The sequence below is a fragment of the Ornithodoros turicata genome, chromosome 3, assembly GCF_037126465.1.
Source record: "Ornithodoros turicata isolate Travis chromosome 3, ASM3712646v1, whole genome shotgun sequence".
Taxonomy (NCBI): Eukaryota; Metazoa; Arthropoda; class Arachnida; order Ixodida; family Argasidae; genus Ornithodoros; species Ornithodoros turicata.
Window position 1 is genome coordinate 41,637,258 of NC_088203.1, and position 11,405 is coordinate 41,648,662.

At 45.2% G+C, this 11,405-nt stretch overlaps 1 protein-coding gene and 1 pseudogene across 2 annotated transcripts; both read left to right on the forward strand.

Moving 5' to 3' along the window:
- Nucleotides 1-371: 371 nt before the first annotated feature.
- LOC135386920 (putative nuclease HARBI1) lies at nt 372-2,302 on the forward strand (annotated as a pseudogene).
- A 2,791-nt stretch (nt 2,303-5,093) lies between these two features.
- Nucleotides 5,094-8,870, forward strand: LOC135386921 (THAP domain-containing protein 1-like). 2 transcript variants are annotated; one of them, XM_064616408.1, is made up of 6 exons: nt 5,094-5,416; nt 5,496-5,688; nt 5,913-6,116; nt 6,176-6,214; nt 8,553-8,627; nt 8,764-8,870. In XM_064616408.1, exons 1-6 carry the CDS (start codon nt 5,340-5,342, stop codon nt 8,863-8,865), a joined length of 690 nt encoding a protein of 229 aa, XP_064472478.1. In that variant the 5' UTR covers nt 5,094-5,339; the 3' UTR covers nt 8,866-8,870. The 2 variants fall into 2 exon arrangements, with proteins under 2 accessions (XP_064472478.1, XP_064472479.1); XM_064616409.1 differs by having other exon boundaries at nt 6,180-6,214; nt 8,553-8,787.
- The last annotated feature ends 2,535 nt before the right edge of the window (nt 8,871-11,405 follow it).

The following is an 11,405-nucleotide window of genomic DNA, read 5'->3' on the forward strand; positions in this document are numbered from 1 at the left end:
ATGCAGTTGATATTACTGTTTGAGTGTGGGGTCCTTGCTTCACATGTGTACTTATTTAATTCTGTAAAGTTCATTGAATACTACCCGCAATGTTATAGTCTTTCGCGCCACACTGCAAAAACTTTGCGTTGAGACTACACCACATGTACATAGAAGAAACATACATATAGAGAACATCACTATGTTCGATGTATGGTTCGACAAGCTTGGAAATGCATGTAGCGCCTGCGCTATCGCTGAAGTTTACTAGATGCCACACCCTTTGCCGACTTCGGTTTTTGCTCTGTTTTATTTCTAAGTCTTATGAAACGCAACTCATATGCATAAAAATACTATACACTTATGCTTCTGTCAGGGCAACGGTGCGCACGAAAAACGATCCATATCCCGAACCCACAGCTTCGCGAATGGACGGAACCGAAGCGCACGCAGTCCGTGCAGGAAATACTCGCACGATGGCGCGACGGTCGCTCTAAATGGCCGCGCCGTGAGGACGGCGAAAATTCTGGTCTATATCCGGTGTCGTCACATCCGCATCAATACTGCCAGCGCCTAAGTTAGCAGACGACGTTAGCAGACGACGGAACAGTTGAAGCGCAGTTCAGCATGGCGGAGGGAATAGAAAGTGAGAAAAGTGCTGGAATGTCGTTGTCCCATGAACTGGGAACAGTTCTTCTTGCGCCTCCTTATTCACCCGAGTCTGATGACGATAGCGGGAACGATTTCGAGGAAGATGTGCTGTCCTTCGCGAACGCCTTCCGGGCGTTTCTTCCCTCTGAACTGAGAGCAAAAGTAGAGGGGTTCGTCGAAGATAAAGTGCAGTCGTACAGTGATGAAGAGGTATGCAGTGAGCATGTGCTCAATGGCTGTATGTAATATAACGACAATGAATTTGTCAACACAGTTCAGGAGGAACTTTCGGTTAAGGCGGGACGTCTGTGAACCATTGGTAGCAGGGTTCGCCGCATCAGACGTCTACCCGATGAGCCTCACACACGGTGGAGCCACACCGAAAACGCCGGAATGCCACGTTCTGTCATTTCTGTGGTACGTATTACGTGTAACACGGCGAAAACGAGCATTGTAGGGCAGTTCATTTAAATCATTTCCGACGACAGTATCCCGTTTTATTGTAGCACTTTGTATAAAATATATATCAGATGGTAAGTAGCAACCAGTGCTAACTTTTTTTTTTCTAGGAAGTTTTTGCCTTCAGCTGCACCCTTCAGGCACGTGATATGTGCACCTAGGCATTTTGGGTGTTCAATTGTGTGCATTTGAATGCATTTTTCAATTGGTGGCACGCATTTTAGTTGTAATTCTAACTTTGTGTCTTTCTAGGTATGCTGGCAACAAGTCATCAATCAGGGACGTGGCTGGACGGTTCGGTGTGAGTGAGAGCTGCCTGCATTCCATGCTAACACGAGTGATGACTTACTTGTGCCAGATTGCACACAGAGTCATCTGCTTCCCTGAACATCTGGAGGGCCTGGCTCAAGAATTTGAGAAAGTGAGCACATTTGTATCTGCATGTTCAAATAATTGCGTATGTTAATGTTATTACCGGCTTTTATGTACGTATTTATATTTGTCTCGCATTGTCACCCGAGACCATACATTATACAGTTTAGCAAAAATTCTACTGCCCTAATTCCTTTGTAGATATCTGGATTTCCTGGGGTCATTGGCTGCATTGATGGCACTTTTATACCAATCCGGTGTCCTGCGCACAAGCCCCGTGTCACGTACGTCAACCGGCACGATCTCGCTGACACTCCAGGGAATTTGTGACAACCGCCGCCGTTTTCTGGACGTGTCAACAGGCTTTCCCAGCAAGATCCATGATGGGAGAGTCCTCACACTGTCCAACATATCAAAACGTCTGCCTTCTCTATGTGATGGTGGCAGGTACCACATTCTTGGTGATGCTGCTTATCCTTGCAGGGAATACCTTATAACTCCATATAAGGACTATGGAAACCTGACAGAAGCACAGTCGACATTTAACATGAAGCTGAGTGCCACAAGAGTGCTCATTGAGAACACCTTTGGCATTCTAAAGCAAAGATTTCGGCAGCTAAAGGACGTAGAATTTTTTTCAGTGGAGAGGATGTGTCAGTTGATCATGTCGTGCTGCGTTGTACACAATCTGTGCATCGATGCTAATGACCTCATGGAGGAGAGTCTCCAGGAGAGCCAAGAAGACCTGGACCCTGGAGATGGAGACGTCGGGGAGGAGCAAAATGCACTGCGCACCCTTGGTGAATTGAAGCGTCAGTGGCTGGTGAACATGGTAGCATAATAAATGTAAGTCACTCAAGTGTAGGTAGAAAAACAGTATGGAAGCTCTTTCGGTTCATCTGTATTGTCCCTCCTAAGGTTATACTTCATTACGTTGTGTGACACTACCTTTTGCCAGAATATTAGAAAACAGAGAGCCAGGGGCTAAAATAGGGACAGGAACATTATTCCTAAGGCAAAAGTGCACAGAGACCTGCAGGCGGACAAACACAGAATCATCCCATGCCAGCAAGTGAGTTTAGTGCATGCGAAGGAGTGAAATATAAATAAGACACACATGTATGTGGGGAAACAAGGAGAAAAAGAGGGAATATGAAAATATATCATTCCAAAGGCACCTCTGCTTCTCCTAACAGACGTCTTATCAAGTTGCCATTTATCATATGGAGTCTCACAATTTCTTTGTGCCGCCTTTCTCTGTTTTGTTCACGCTCCCTTTCTCTTTCATCTCTGTGCCTATTCATTTTCATCCATTTTTTCAAAAAAAAAAGCTTTTAATTCAGCCATTCTGGCTCGTCCAGACTGATTCCTGCGGTGGCGTGGTGTACTGAGAGTCGGCCCTGGTGTAACTGTTGCCGCTGCTGGTTGCCACTGTTGGTTGCTGCTGTTAACTGTTGGTGTAACTGTCGTTTCAGTTGCTGCAGGGCTCTCACACTGTCTGACCCTTCTGACTCTGTCGGCACTTCGTGTGATGTGGAAGGCAGTGTACCACGTTTTATGGTAGCATCACAGGGAGGCACTTTTCTCCTGACGTCAGTAACATTCCATATTACTTGTGGCTGTATACTGTCGTCTGCTTGGCGTATCTGCTCTAATTCCCTTTCATATGGCACAGCTTGCCTGCTTCGGCCAGGCTGTTATTATCTATTGCCTTTTTTTTTCCTCTTCATTACTGTCTTAATTCTTACGTCACACTGGTTTGGCGTTTTTGTTGTGTTTAGAATCCTGTTTAATTCGTGGGATGTTGACTCAAACATTTGCTTTTTGTTTTTGAACTTTTTGTATGGACCTATCTGTGTACTATAACGACTGTATAAGTCCATCAATAACATTGTCTCTCCGTCTGTCCATTTTGACGCTGAAAGAAAAAAAAAGCAAATGTTACATTTTCACTGCACCTCTATACTTCATAATGAAGTTGTATAAAGCCGTAATCAAGTTAAAACACCCTTGTAGGGGTTCAACTCCCTCTTTCCCTTAAACCGTATCTTTGGTAGTGCATTTGGCAGGAGAAAACAAGGGGAAAATACTCCTCCCTATTTAAAGTCCTTATAGAACCCATCCTGAAATATTTTTCTGGCTATGTGCTTCTCTGCTCTGATGTTGGCTATACTCTGTAGCAACCTTGCAGATTATGTGCCAGACACTTAATGCTTTCCTATAAATAGCCACAGTATGTGTATTTAGCATGTCACATTTATGTGAGGAAATGTTTCTCTACAGAGCACAACCTCACTTTGTACAATATACATTACCTGTGCTGTTGGTTGACTCTCCACGTGTACTTGCAACCGCACTGCTGCTTTGACTTTCTGTGTTGAGATGAAATTAAAATGGTATTATACATACCTGTGTTGAGCAAACTTTTACTCAGCTTTAATACAGGGTACTTTTAGTTGAGTGCAAAGTGTTTATGCAACCAGGTACATGGTTTCTTGCTGTCCTCACAACCACTTTGCTCCTGATTTCTCCACATGAGTTCATGACTTACCATCGTTTTCGTCTGCATCCTGGCTGGGAGGATTCTCTGGGAAGCCCTGTGATGACCCCGCACTGTCAAAACGAAAGAAGGGTATCGTGAGAACAATCTTTAAGATATTGTATGTGTCATGGACGGCCAATTGTGCATCACAGTCAATTTACAAAAAGCAATCACATGGAGGTGTACACCTATTTCCATTTAGCTCGTTTACGGGCCGTATAATGGGGTAGAGCACTTTTATTGTAAGCAACACAACATAAATCGGCTTGCAAACTACAAATCTGAACGCCGGACACCCCGCCCATCATCAAAGAGACACGCGTTATCACCAACAGTTTTTACAAAGCTATTATAGCAACTTTTTGCCAATTAACTTTGTTACGACGTGGATCATTGCGTGTTCACAACACTTACCCGACAGGTTTCCGCTGCAGAGACCTTCCAGGAGCGTCAAAACATCGCTACTGACAGCGATTTCAGTCATCGCCCATAAATAGTGCGATAGCAGACGATGTTGTTTGGCAGACGACGGAACCGGAAAAGGAGCGACCATCGTGCCCCTAGCGTGATCCAAGTGCCTAAAACCGCTAGATTTCTAGCAATTATGTTCGGGTGGCAACGGTCACGTGATCCAGCTCGGTCGCCGACCTAGCAATTTCCGAGCGCTCGGCCGTTTTGCTACGAAATGACCACCCGAATTGGCCATTCAGTCATGGTGATGACGATGGGCGAGCTTGAACTCCTACCTAACATCGGGGAGTGCGCCATACTTTCTTGGTAAAATAATTTTTCTTACATCCAGAGACATTTCATAAAGATTTTCTTCGCAGTTGAAGTCGATTGAACGTCATAAATATAGTTGTTGCGAATCAACACAACATGACCCGCATTTTTACATGTAACTCGTTGTCTACTTAGCCGAGGAACTTCCGGTGGCGCACGACGGCGTATTTATGCGTGCGAAAGCTGCAAAAAAGTCCTGAAAGCCATACTCAGTGTAAAAAAATAAACAGAGCGCGAAAACATGGGCTTCCATGCATTAGAATAGGGCGGTCATGACAGTGCATGGTAGTCACAGGGGGGCCAGAAAGCCGCCATTTTTGTAACTACCCCCAAGCGGTCGCTTTCCGCAAAATCGCCATCTTGTCGTGTTCAACGTCACGGAACTATCGCCCAATCACATCTCGGCTTGGCTTGTTTTCTTTATTATGTTTTGTTTCTCCGTCTCAGCTGATCCGTGTCATCTGCTTCGCCGCTTTCGACGTCCGCTTTGACTTCGCGTGTTTGGCTATTGAATTGCGTTTGCTTGCCACACATGCCACTTCTGTGACAGGCCATGGTAGTGTGTTGTTATTCCGGTTGCGCTAATCGTTCAGAGTTTGCAAGTAAAGAATCTGGCATAACGTACCACCAGTAAGTATATATCCCTGTGCTCTCGGTTTCGATTCGTCTCATTATGTTGCCTTTGTTTGTTCTCGGCGGTACGTTTTAGCTTTCCCCGAGACGAGTCCTTACGATTGCAATGGGTGAATGCGATCGGGAGACCGGATTGGGTGCCAACGAAGTACAGCCGAGTGTGCTCAAAACACTTCAGGAACGAGGACTTCGACAGAACGTCGCTAACACGCGTGCGCCTGCGGGAGGGTTCCGTTCCTGTCGCACATCCGTCGGTTCAAGTTCACCAGGTACGTTTCGCCATAATTATGGTCGATAATCAATTGCATATAGCCACACTATGGGTCCAGAGCTTGGGTACAAAGGGAATTAATGCAAGGGACATGTTAGCGGTCAAATTTGCAAAGTATTTGCTCGAGGTCAGGCCCTTTGACCACAAAATACGTTCACCAGTTCTTTTGTGTCTTTGGTGTTTAAAAGTCTGGTAAATACAACTCGTTCGTTGTCACGTCAGGAGGAGCATGACTTGCCAGCCAGACGGGAACCTAGCGGGCAAGAACCAATAGGCGTGTGCACGCCTGAACCCGGCACGAGCAACGTGAGCCTGCCTGAGCCTGACACACAGGAGGAGATTGAAGTGAGCATGGCGTCTGGATCTGACACTCAAGAGCCAATGGATGTGGGCCTGCTCGAACCAAAGACACCAGAGCGAATCCATGTGAGCACATATTTGAAAGCCTTTCAAATGTGATGCCGAACAATAGTATGCCGTTACAGGTAGACAGAACTACAAGCACACCTCTTGTGTCTGCTGTGGTAGGTATCATTTTTTTAGCATTTTAACCGCACAGTTTGTTTCACGAGTAAATCTTTATGGGTTTGTGCTGCCTTCATGTTTTTATTTGTTTTATACGATATATAAATTTCTCAGTCTTGCTTACTTAGTGGAGTGAAAGATGAACTGTATCGCATGCTAGTCCTTGAGTTGGTTAGCAAGCTTCCTATTCATTGTCATCCCCAGTTGACCATTAGGTCTTACTCAGAATTGAGCCACTTGCTCTGTGGCAGTGCCCCAAGAACACACTGTCATCCCAGGACTATCCTAAGGTTGTCAGATGGGGACAGGTATGGCATCCCTAGGATGTCAAAATCTGATCCTCAAAATGTCATAAAACTGCCACTTTGGCATATGAGATGACGTCCCCGAGGCTGTCCCTCGCCCATCCTCAGGGACCAATTTAGGACAGTTTAAGTACACATGAAGGACAATGCTTTCCGTCAATTCTCTGCTTTGATTTGTTGTATGTATTTTGTGTTTTCTGGCACGCACGTCCGCCAAGTGCTTACACAAGTTGCACCAAATTGCAATGACACCAAAGTTATGGGAGCGTTTTTGTTGTTCCTGTTCACAACAGAATCTTCTGAAGGACACTAAGTCTGAGAAATCCTCATAAGGGTGGGACAAGCCTTAAGCTTGCCCACTCAGAAACCCATTCCGAAAGGTACTAGAATTCTCTTCCGAAGTCGAAACAGATACCATTTATTAATATAATGCGTCCCTCCGTAAATACGGGAGTCCTGCTAGCCTGGTACGCAAAATTAAGGGTGAGCTCTCAATGCTTCTTTCGATTACGCAAAGAAAAAATACTCAAAGCGAGGAATCGATTGAAGTATTAGGTTTGCCTCATTCCAAAGTCTATGTTTCTTACTCACGTTGGTTTGAGACATTCAGGTAGGAACTTTGAAAGTCAAAAGTAGTGCGACAGCATCGCGCGTTTCTGTTCTTTCCACGAGAAATCCTTCATGTATCATAGACAGTCATTCTTTTTGGCGGCAGGGAATTTTACGCTGGGCCATCCTTTATTTAAGAAAAATCTCAGTCAGGTCCCAGGATCGGCCCAAAAACAAAACAAATGTGTTTAGGGGGTCTGAGCACGTAAACTAAACAAAATACTATTTCTCGTCCCCCTAGCTACCCGCAGGGACGGGCACAGGACGTACCTGAATGACTCTTTACGGACAGTCCGCGAGTGTTATCCTCAGGACGTTATGGGCATAGACCTCGAAGGACGAGGACACGATGACACTGTGGGGACATCCTGAGGACCATGTGTGTTCTTGGGGTGGTTGCCCAAACACTGGCCTCCCTTTCTCTTCTCCAAGTGTGTCATGGTTCGGTTTTTCAGGCTGTACAGAAGTTAGACCCAAGGTGTTATGCTCTTACTCATAATCGTGTGTAGGGAATCAACAGCTCAGGCTTCACTACTAAGCCACTTACCACAACTTCAATGTGAAGCCTCAGCAGCACAAACAAATGAACCACAGATGCATTGTGCCTGTCATGCACTTACACATTCGGTGCCTGGCTTGCATGTCACATGTATATAGTGTGCGACATTAAAAACTGATCAGAGCTCTTCATGAAGAGAGCAATAATCCTAAACCAGAGAGTATCTATGTTGCACATGAGTTACAACCAGGTGCTACTTTTGATGTGACACCTGTTTGTAACCCAAGTACCACAAAGGTAGCCTCCGGTGTCCGTTTATCAGTCTCACTGTGATGCACTTAATGATGCACCCTGTATACCAGCGCCCTGCAATATATCTATGGCATGACAATCACACAGAAGAGCAAAAATCATGAGAACACAGTAGGATTTAGTTCGGGCTAACTATATTTGAAAAGCATTTCCAACGACCATAAAACCACATAAAACCCACTTCCTCACAGGTACCCCAAACAGATCTTGTACAGATTTAAACATGCCCTATGCATGAAAAAAACACTGTTCACTTTAATGCCCATCAATCGCATTTTCCATTAAAATTTCGCACACTGGGTCACTGCTTCGAAGACTACTCCCGCACGGTGTAAACCGAGGTTGTCCGCTACCCCCTCATATCTTGGCTTTAACATGGTGTTCAATGGACCAATCCCAGCATGCGCCTGGCATTTGTCCATACTGGATCCCAGCCGCGAATAATCCTGGATCCGCCCATGCTTTCCACGATACAGCACCAAACTCCATCTACAAGTGCTGCAGGACTTTTGAATCTTTATTTGGAAGTTTTTGTTTTGTTCTGATTATCAAGGGGCCCTGAATAAAACAGTGTTTTAATGATAATGGTTCTTGCGTGCACTCTCCTTCCAGTCCAGCCCCACACCAGCCAAGGCTTCCAGCAGTATCAGTTCCGACACACCAGGGCGATTTGAACAGTCGCGCACGGTAAGCCTTCGGAAGTATTGACACTAGGGGCTTCTCTCATTCTCTCTCCACTGCAAATCAAATGTAGCCTTCCTCTTTGCCTCTGAGTATTGGGACTTTACACCGTGGTTGTGTACTTAATTTAATTTCTTTTCAGGGCTCTTCTGTTTGTCTGTTCACAAGCTTGACTCCGAACACTAGCAGGCCTGACCCCATGGTAAGGATTGTGCTCTCAGTGGAAAGACTAGGATGTACATAACTAACGCACAGGGGTTATGATCATACTGAACATCCTGTGTATTACATTTGTACTCCTATTTCCACGTCTTTCCAGGACACAACCCCCAGTGGCTCAACTCAAAGCACCAGCAGATGTGAACCTTTGGTAAGAATTATACTCGACGTGGAAAAGAATTGCATGTTCATAACTAATACGTTAAGATTCCACTGTAGGTGCTGACTGCACCATTCAAGTATATGTTCCAGGAGCAGGCTTTCAAATACCTTATTTCATACAGTACAGGTGCATAAGGGAAAACCAATTAGACTTGAGCATACAATTTAAACATATTATTGCCCCTTTCACGTCTACATTTCAGTACAGTGCAGTGCCGTTAGTTGCAGCCTGTTGTATAGTTACTGGCCCGAGGAAACATTTCTCAAATTATCTGTTGCCAGCATTTATTGGTGTTAGCAATGAGTATGAGGGTAGTCTGAGTGAACTAAGAGGGACAGTCTTTCTGACAAAACTGATCTGTCTCTGCTGCAGCGATGCTGGCAACACTTGTAGCCTAATAGTTATAGTTACAAAGATCAGAGAGTGCTCTATATCATGGAGGGAATTCCCAGCTTGGTATGCATGCTGCTGATTATTACTAACCCCAATACTTGTCACAATGAATTGTACTGTTTGAATCAATAAAGATGGATTTGATCAAGCGCAATGGCGTGGAGAAACTTCTGTGATCTGCATGGCTGACTTTTTGTCATCTACTGTGACCACTGCAATGTGGATCTCTCCTCTAGTGAGTATATGCACAGTGTGTCAAAAAAGGAGCAGTGTTGTGCTACTGTGTCTCGTGATACTAGGTCCTAATTCACAAAGATATAAGGGTGCGATTGCTTCCATTCAGTGCTAGGTAAATACGTCAAGAGTGCTCATAGTAAACAGTTAAATTCGAGACATCCAAGGTCTGTTTATCTGTACGAGTGATACGCTGAGAGCTGTCAGCTCACTACTGGCAGGCTAACTGCCGCATCAGATGTTTTTTTTTTAATTTTAGTAAACATAATGTTAGGACAGTAACTGTAGACCTTCATACTTTCTTCGAATAGCCACCATATGAGTAGGTCCTGTACCAGACAGGCAATCATGCTGTGTTGTAAAGGAACTCTGAGCAAGCAGCTCCTACATGTATCTGACCAGAAGCACAACCTGTGCATGACTGCATGGCCTTGCATGTGGCTGCCACGTACTATCTAAATTGTTCACAGCTGAGTATTAATGAGGTTATTGGTACCTGTTGTCTCAGGCGACATCCTCTGAAGACACGCCAGTAAAGGCCTTCCTCAAAAAGGAAGTCAAACGTATAGGCAACCTGCATACCCTCAGCAAAAAACGAATCAAGGCCTTGCAGCAGGCACAAAGACGCATCAAGCAGAAAGTTGCAAAGCTACAGCATGTGATATCCCATCTCACATCTCAGAACATTTTACTTCAAGAACACGCAAGCTGCCTCGAAAACATTGCCGGTGCAAACAAGGACTTGCTGATGAGGCAGTCAGCAAAAAGTGAGGGGACAAGCTTGCCTCATAAGTACAGCCCAGAGTTACGAGCGTTTGCACTTACCTTACATTTCTATTCGCCACGTGCATATAACTATGTAAGGCAGGTCTTTGACACGTGTCTACCCCACCCACGTACGATACGGAAGTGGTACCAGTCAGTCGAAGGTGAGCCAGGGTACTCAAAAGAAGCGCTGTTAGCCCTGCAGATGCGTGTTACGGACAACAACCAGAAAGCACTGTCAACTGTATGCAGTCTTATGGTTGATGAGATGGCGATTAGGAGGCATGTCGAGTGGGATGGGAAAAGGACTTATGGCTTCGCAACCGTTGGGCCAACCTCGGAGGATTCTTGTGCTGTAGCAAAGGAGGCATTTGTCATCCTACTTGTTTCGTTACATGAGCAGTGGAAGCTGCCGATAGGATACTTTCTTGTAGATGGAATAACTGGCGAGCAAAGAAGTAACCTTGTCCTTCAAGGCTTGTCTCTTGGGCACAATGTTGGAGTGAAGGTTGTATCTGTTACCTGCGACGGTGCTGCAGCAAACTTGTCAATGTTGCATAACTTAGGATGCTCGCTGCAGTTTGAAAATCTAAGGACCAGCTTTCCCCATCCTGACACAGCCGAGCCCATAAGCGTATTTCTTGACGCTTGCCACATGCTGAAGTTAATACGAAATGCATTTTCTCACTTCAAGTCCTTCATTGATGAAGATGGCAAGGAAATATCATGGGACTACATAGAGGCACTCCACTCACTTCAACAGAAAGAGGGGCTCCATGCCGCAAATAAACTAAGGAGGGCGCATGTTCAGTGGCAGCGGCAGCCCATGAAAGTCAATCTTGCTGCAGAGCTTTTAAGCGTGCGCATTGCAGATGCCATACATGAGTGTCGTGATCTAGGTGTATCAGGGTTTGAGGACTCGGAGGCAACTGAGAGGTTCCTGAGAGTTATCAATAATGTGTTCGATGTGTTGAACTCCGTCAATATGCACCAGAAGTCATGGAAGAGGC